Source organism: Terrapene carolina, unplaced genomic scaffold (genome assembly GCF_002925995.2).
Source record: "Terrapene carolina triunguis isolate 2854851 unplaced genomic scaffold, T_m_triunguis-2.0 Scaffold28723, whole genome shotgun sequence".
Lineage (NCBI taxonomy): Eukaryota > Metazoa > Chordata > Testudines > Emydidae > Terrapene > Terrapene triunguis.
The window spans coordinates 492-8,322 of NW_020693074.1; the positions used below are offsets into that span (position 1 = coordinate 492).

Below are 7,831 nucleotides of genomic sequence, written 5' to 3' on the forward strand. Positions count from 1 at the left end.
GGAGGGCTTTAAATTAGGTTCACCGGGGGAAGAAAACCAAAGCCCTGAGGTAAGTGGAATACCAGTAAGAAGCATGAGCAGGAATGCGCAAGGGGGAGGACTCCTGCCTCATACTGAGAAAGCAGGACGATCAGCAAGTTATCTTAAGTGACTATACACAAATTCAAGAAGCCTGGGAAACAAGCAGGGAGAACAAGAAGTCCTGGCACAGTCAAGGAATTATGATGTGATTGGAATAACAGAGACTTGGTGGGATAGCTCACATGACTGGAGTACTGTCATGGATGGCTCTAAACTGTTCAGGAAGGACAGGTGGGGGAGTTGCATTGTATGTAAGAGAGCAGTATGACTTCTCAGAGCTCCGGTATGAAACTGCAGAAAAACCTGAGAATCTCTGCATTAAGTTTAGAAGTGTGAGCAACAAGGGTGATGTCATGGTGGGAGTCTACTATAGACCACCAGACCAGGAGGATGAGGTGGACGAGACTTTCTTCAGGCAACTAACAAAAGTTACTAGATCACAGGCCCTGGTTCTTATGGGGGACTTCAATCACCCCAATATCTGCTGGGAGAGCAATACAGCAGTGCACAGACAATCCAGGAAGTTTTTGGACTGTGTAAGGGACAATTTCCTGGAGCAAGTGCTGGAGGAACCAACTAGGGGCAGAGATCTTCTTGACCTGCTGCTCACGAACAGTGAAGAATTCGTAGGGGAAGCAAAAGTGAATGGGTACCTGGGAGGCAGTGACCATGAGATGGTCGAGTTCAGGATCCTGACACAAGGAAGAAAGGAGAGCAGCAGAATACAGACCCTGGACTTCAGAAAAGCAGACTTTGACTCTCTCAGGGAACTGATGGGCAGGATCCCCTGAGAGAATAACATGAAGGGGAAAGGAGTCTAGGAGAGCTGACTGTATTTTAAAGAATCCTTATTGAGGTTGCAGGAACAAACCAACCCAATGTGTAGAAAGAATAGTAAATATGGCAGGCGACCAGCTCGGCTAAACAGTGAAATCCTTGCTGATGTTAAACACAAAAAAGCTTACAAGAAGTGGAAGATTGGACAAATGACCAGGGAGGAGTATGAAAATATTGCTCAGGCATGCAGGAGTGAAATCAGGAAGGCTAAATCACACTAGGAGTTGCAGCTAGCAACGGATGTTAAAAGTAATAAGAAGGGTTTCTTCAGGTATGTTAGCAACAAGAAGAAGGTCAAGGAACATGTGGGCCCCTTACTGAATGGGGGAGGCAACCTAGTGACAGAGGATGTGGAAAAAGCTTATGTACTCAATGCTTTTTTTTGCCTCTGTCTTCACGAACAAGGTCAGCTCCCAGACTGCTGCACTGGGCAGCACAGTATGGGAAGGAAGTGACCAGCCCTCTGTGGAGAAAGAAGTGGCTCAAGACTGTTTAGAAAAGCTGGATGAGCACAAGTCCATGGGGCTGGATGCGCTGCATCCGAGGGTGCTAAAGGAGTTGCTGAATGTGATTCAAAAGCCATTGGCCATTATCTTTTAAAATTCATGGCAATCGGGGGAAGTCCCGGAAGACTGGAAAAAGGCTAATGTAGTGCCCATCTTTAAAAAAAAGAAGGAGGAGGATCCGGGGAACTACAGTCCAGTCAGCCTCACACCAGTACCTGGAAAATCATGGAGCAGGTCCTCAAGGAATCTGTTCTGAAGCACTTAGAGGAGAGGAAAGTGATCAGGAACAGTCAGCATGGATTCACCAAGGGCCAGTCATGCCTGACTAACCTAATTGCTTTCTATGACAAAATAACTGGCTCTGTGGATGAGGAGAAAGCTGTAGACTTTAGCAAAGCTTTTGATACAGTCTCCCACAGTATTCTTGCCAGCAAGTTAAAAAAGTATGGATTGGATGAATGGACTATAAGATGGATAGAAAGCTGGCTAGATCATTGGGCTCAAAGGGTATTGATCAATGGCTCCATGTCTAGTTGGCAGCTGGTATCAAGCAGAGTGCCCCAAGGGTCAGCCCTGGGGCCGGTTTTGTTCAATATCTTCGTTAATGATCTGAAGAATGGTGTGGATTGCACCCTCAGCAAGTTTGCAGATGACACTAAATTGGGAGGAATGGTAGATATGCTGGAGGGTACAGAGGGACCTAGACAAATTAGAGGATTGGGCCAAAAGAAATCTGATGAGGTTCAACTAAGAACAAGTGCAGAGTCCTGCATTTAGGATGGAAGAATCCCATGCACTGCTACAGACGAGGGACCAACTGGCTAGGCAGCAGTTCTGCAGAAAAGGACCTAGGGGTTACAGTGGACGAGAAGCTGGATATGAGTCGACAGTGTGCCCTTGTTGCCAAGAAGAATAATGGCATTTTGGGCTGTATAAGTAGGAACACTGCCAGCAGATCGAGATACGTGAGCATTCCCCTCTATTTGGCATTGTTGAGGCCTCATATGGAGTATGAGGTCCAGTTTTGCACCCCACACTACAAGAAGGATGTGGAAAAATTGGAAAGAGTTCAGCGGAGGGCAAAATAATGATTAGAGGGTGGAGCACATGACTTAAGAGGAGAGGCTGAGGGAACTGGGATTATTTAGTCTGCAGAAGAGAAGAATGAGAGGGGATTTGATAGCTGCTTTCAACTACCTGAAAGGGGGTTCCAAAGAGGATGGATCTAGACTGTTCTCAGTGTTACCAGATGACAGAATAAGGAGTAATGGTCTCAAGTTGCAGTGGGGGGAGGTTTAGGTTGGATATTAGGAAACACTATTTCACTAGGAGGGTGGTGAAGCACTGGAATGGGTTACCTAGGGAGGTGGTAGAATCTCCTTCCTTAGAGGTTTTTAAGGTCAGGCTTGACAAAGCCCTTACTAGGATGATTTAGTTGGGGGTTGGTCCTGCTTGAGCAGGGGGTTGGACTAGATGACCTCCTGAGGTCTTTTCCAAACCTGATATTCTATGATTCTATGATTCCCTAATAGGATTGAGAGACTCAGGAGTTGGCCGAAGAGTCTGTGGAGAAAAATTCTTTTTTGTAGTGTACCTGGAGTGGAGAAATTGGAGAACAACCAGTCCTCTGGCCTACTTTATATGGACAAATTCTAGGAAGGGGAGGGAACTATGAATGTCCACTGCCTTGCAACTTGTGCAATCATTCACACTTCTGAATGAGAATATAAATGCTCAGGACCTATTTCTCCTCTGACTTATGCCTCTGATGTTAGTACAGTAGCTTCTGATTTACTCTGGTGTCCGTCCGAGAAGAATCAGGCACTGTTATTCTGCTCTGGTAGCATTTTACATCAGCTCTGTAATTGCTTTGCAGAAGTGTAATCGACTACAGAAGTTGCAAGGCCATGAAGATTCATGCCATCATATTCCACGGTTTCTTTCAAACTTTGTCCAAACAAGGCAGGGATGAATGAAAATTCAGAGGAACTTTCCTCACATATAGGACGGAATGACTGAACCACCAGCTCACCTTACCACAGTCAACCAAACTTTCATGATTAAATTAATAGCATTTGGTCAACATTAATCTTAATGGTGCAATGAACCTAGAAGTGATGCTGTCCATAACCCCTTCCCATGCAAGACCTTCCCAATAAATACTGGTATCTAGAAGACAATCATATACACATGTGGTCTCCAATACAATGATTTTACATAGAGAACATTAACATTATTTTCCAAAATTAGATATTTCAACAACATTCTTCATTGCAATTTTGAGTTGAAATGAAAACAATGAAAGCCTGTTTATATTAAATGCAGATGATTTTTTGTGATTTTTTCAGTGTTTCAATCAGCTATGGAGATGATAATTATTTCTGAAACTTTGATGATGCTTTTTGGCCAAAATTTCTAATTCCAATGCACACAAAAATTGGACAGAACATTAACATTTTATGTGTTTCTTTTTTGCAGTTTTTGGACACTAGTTCAACCATAGCATTGAATGCCATTGACTTCAAAGGAGCTACTCCAGATTTGCACAGTTGTATAACTGACATCAGAAAAAAGAGGTGTACCCAAATTACTTTCTATGAGAAAATATTTTTCTCTTTATCATGTCCCCCAATATTCTCCTCAGAGCCTCTTTTACCTCCTTGTTCCTCAGGCTGTAGATAAAGGGGTTCAAGGTGGGGGTGACAGTTGTGTATATCAGAGATAGCACTTTGTTGCTGTCTGGTAAGTTAATGGAGTTGGGTCTTAAATAGATCAGACTGCTGCACCCATAATACAATGTCACCACAATGAGGTGTGAGGAGCAGGTGGAGAAGGCTTTGTGTCTGCCTTCAGCCGATGCCATCTTTAAAATGGTGGAGATAATAAAGATGTAGGACACAAGGATGAGAGTAAATGGAGTGAAGATGACCAGTATAGCAGCTGTAAACAACTGCATTTCATACTGAGAGGTGTCAATGCAAGAAAGCTTAATCAATGGGGGAATGTCACAGAAAAAATAGTTAATCTTATTGGATCCACAAAATGGCAAGGTGAAAACCCAGACTGTTTGTACTAGGGACACCACATTACCACTGAACCATGAGAGAACTGCCAAAGAAAGGCACACCATCCTGTTCATGATGAGCCTGTATCTCAGTGGGTTGCATATGGCCACATAGCGGTCATACGCCATGGCAGCCAGAAGGAAGCACTCGGAGGCCCCAAGAAAGAGCAGGAAATACATTTGTACAAAGCAGCCCATGTAGGAAATGCTCTTGTCCTCTGAGAGGAAGTTCACCAGCATCTTGGGGACAGTGACTGAAGTATAGCAGATCTCCAGGAAGGATAAGACCCGGAGAAAGAAATACATGGGGGTGTGAAGGGCTGGGTCCATGGTGATTGTGATGAGAAGGATGTTCCCAGTCAGGGTAATGGCATAAAATAACAGATAAATGGAGAACAGAGGCACTTCCAGCTCGCGGTGGTTGGACAGTCCCAGTAAAATGAATTCAGTCACCACAGTGAGGTTCCCCCTTCTTGATTCTTCTGCATATTTCATCTGTGGGGGACAATAAATATCTAGATAACATGTGAAGGAATGACCCACTGCAGGAACTAAGAGGGGGATGTTCAAAGGCACATATGGAATTTATGGACCCAATTCCCATGAACATTAAATAGGAGTTGTGGCCAACCTCCCCAAAGGTATGTGAGTGGCTACTTCCCAGTGATTTCTAGGGGAGTTAGGCACCTAAATACTTTAAAGTGTCTGGGAGCCTGACTGCCACATGTGCCTTTGAAAATCTTCCCCAAAAGCCATACTGGCATATTCTCTCTTCGTGTCACTCAGTTCAAATCTCACTGAGGCTCCTTCCAAAATCCCTGTGTGGGTTAATTGGCATTTTCATACTCTAGATATGGCCAGAAAACAGGAGAAAATGTCTCAAGGAAAAGAATCACCCCCAAAAGTTCATAATTTCTGTGTGAGCAGTCAGGACTGCCTGGAAAGGACCCCTCAGTTAGACAGATAGACTCACAGATAGACCAATAGAAAGACAGACAGATACACAGGCAGACCAATAGAAATACAGATAGACCAATAAATAAATAGACCAGTAGACCAATGGATAGATTTCACTTGGACCCAAGTTACTTGTTTAAATTCTATCCCCTTTCACATTCCTTTAACCATCCCACCTTCCCTCCTGCTCCAATAAGGATGCACAGTTTGTACTTGTGGCACCTGAGAGACTAACAAATTTGTTTGGGCATAAGCTTTCATGGGCTAAAACCCACTTCATTGGATGCATGCAGTGGAAAATATGGTAGGAAGATATATATACACAGAGAACATGAAAAAATGGGTGTTGCCATGATACTGATATGGCAACACCCATTTTTTCATGTTCTCCGTGTATATACAGGCAAGTCTCATCTTACGCGGGGGTTCCATTCCGCGGTTAGCGTGTAAAGGGAAAACCACGTATAGTGAAACACTCATTGAGTTCAATGGCAGGCAGAATCTCCCGCACTACAAATGCAGTTTTTATATTGTTGTTTTTCTTTTTTTCCCGTTTTTGCCGACCGCGCAAAGCTGAATTCGTGCATGTTAAATGCACCTAAGATGCGACTTGCCTGTATATCTTCCTACTGTATTTTCCACTGCCTGCATCTGATGAAGTGGGTTTTAGCCCACGAAAGCTAATGCCCAAATAAATTTGTTAGTCTCTAAGGTGCCACAAGTACGCCTCGGGTTTTTTTGCTGATACAGACTAACACGGCTACCACTCTGAAACCAGTTTCTGACTTGGTAATTCATAAGGAACAGATTGACTACACTGTGTTCTAAATGGTATACTATGCAGATCCCCAAGTGGTGCAGATCAGCAAAGCTGCTTTGAAGTAAATGGAGCTACTCTGATTTGCACCAGCATTTTACCCCTAGAATTCCATCTAATCAGCACAGAGTTTTCTGCCCTGCTCGGTGAATCTAAAGTATGAAGACATTACCAGAGACCAGGAGTATGTGACTATAGGTCTACAAGGAAATGTAACAACTGTATATAGGCATGTAGAAAAATGTAACAAAAAGTAGAGCTGGTTTAAAAATTTTAGATAAATGTTTTCCCCATAAGAAAATGCGAATTCAACAAAATCTAAATGTTTAGCTGGAATGCATTGATTTTTTCAAAATTTTCCATGGGAAATTGATAAGGTTGAAATATTTTGTTTTGTTAATATAATATAATATAATATAATATAATATAATATAATATAATAATAAAGTCCAAATGAAAGATAATATAATAAAATGATAAAGTTCAAATGAAATGTTTCAACCTTATTAAAAAAAACATTTTTTCCTTATTGATATGCAATATTTCACAATATTTTGTTTCATGAAAAAGTTTGAGATTTTGACTTTTGGGCCATATTTGGAATTAAAACAAATTTTGAAAACTATGTATTTCTTGCAGGACAGAAATTCCATTTTTTGACCAGCTCTGAAAAAGAGGTAAGGCATTGCTCTTATTCTTATTTGTAATAAATAAATAATAATAATTAATAAGCCAATTCTTTGAGCCCGTTATGCTAGACTTACTGATTATCATTTCAATTGTTCCAGGAGCAATTCCACAGAAACCATTGTGATAATTTACAGAACAAGGTCCCATTCAATATGAAGGTATCACAGTCTGTCACCTATCATTTATATAGCACCTTGCATCTGAGGACCTCTAAACAACTAACATCAGTTGTGTCAGCCTCACTACCACTGGCTGAGACAGGTCAGTATTTACCTCATTTCTGCAGATGGGGAAACTGAGCCACAGAGCGGCAAGACATGATTCTCTTCCAAGGTTGAACAGCTAATGTGTGCGGGGCAGGAAGAGATTCCAGATCTCATAAGTCACCCTGGTCTAAGCATAGAACTTCCCCTGAATATTCCCTATACATGTGAGAGCATACACCTCTGCAGAAAATCAAATATATAATTAATCAAGCTATAGAGATGGGGGTCATATATATATACAGAGCGACAGACAGACAAACAGTTCATTTCATGCATCCACCAACCATCAATACAGTCCCATTGTTTGGCTCTCAAGCTGCTCCATTCTAAAGACACCAGTAAAGGCTGCATGAATACAGAGGCTGCAGAGACCACAGCCTTGACAGCTTGGATTTGGGGAATAATAATATCTGTCACTGCATAGGCGTAGTTTGATGTCTATATTTGGGGGGGGCAACTCCATCAGGCCAATGGAGGGCCCGCATGTGGGGGGAGGCAAATTCCATGCCTGCCTGATGCTTGAAGTTTTGGGGAGGGCAACACCCCTCCTGCCCTCCCTCCAAACTACTCCCATGGTTAGGGGTCGCCTATAGCCAAAGGCTCTGATCTAGCA

At 42.5% G+C, this 7,831-nt stretch overlaps 1 protein-coding gene across 2 annotated transcripts; it reads right to left on the bottom strand.

The window, feature by feature from the left end:
* Positions 1-4,011: 4,011 nt before the first annotated feature.
* Positions 4,012-7,519, bottom strand: LOC113409046 (olfactory receptor 10A7-like). Of its 2 annotated transcripts, XM_026662606.1 has the most exons (2): positions 7,512-7,519; positions 4,012-4,957 (listed from the first exon to the last, which is right to left on the bottom strand). In XM_026662606.1, the coding sequence occupies exons 1-2, from the start codon at positions 7,517-7,519 to the stop codon at positions 4,012-4,014; spliced, it is 954 nt and encodes a 317-aa protein (XP_026518391.1). The 2 variants fall into 2 exon arrangements, with proteins under 2 accessions (XP_026518391.1, XP_026518390.1); XM_026662605.1 differs by lacking the exon at positions 7,512-7,519 and having other exon boundaries at positions 4,012-4,983.
* Between the last annotated feature and the right edge of the window lie 312 nt (positions 7,520-7,831).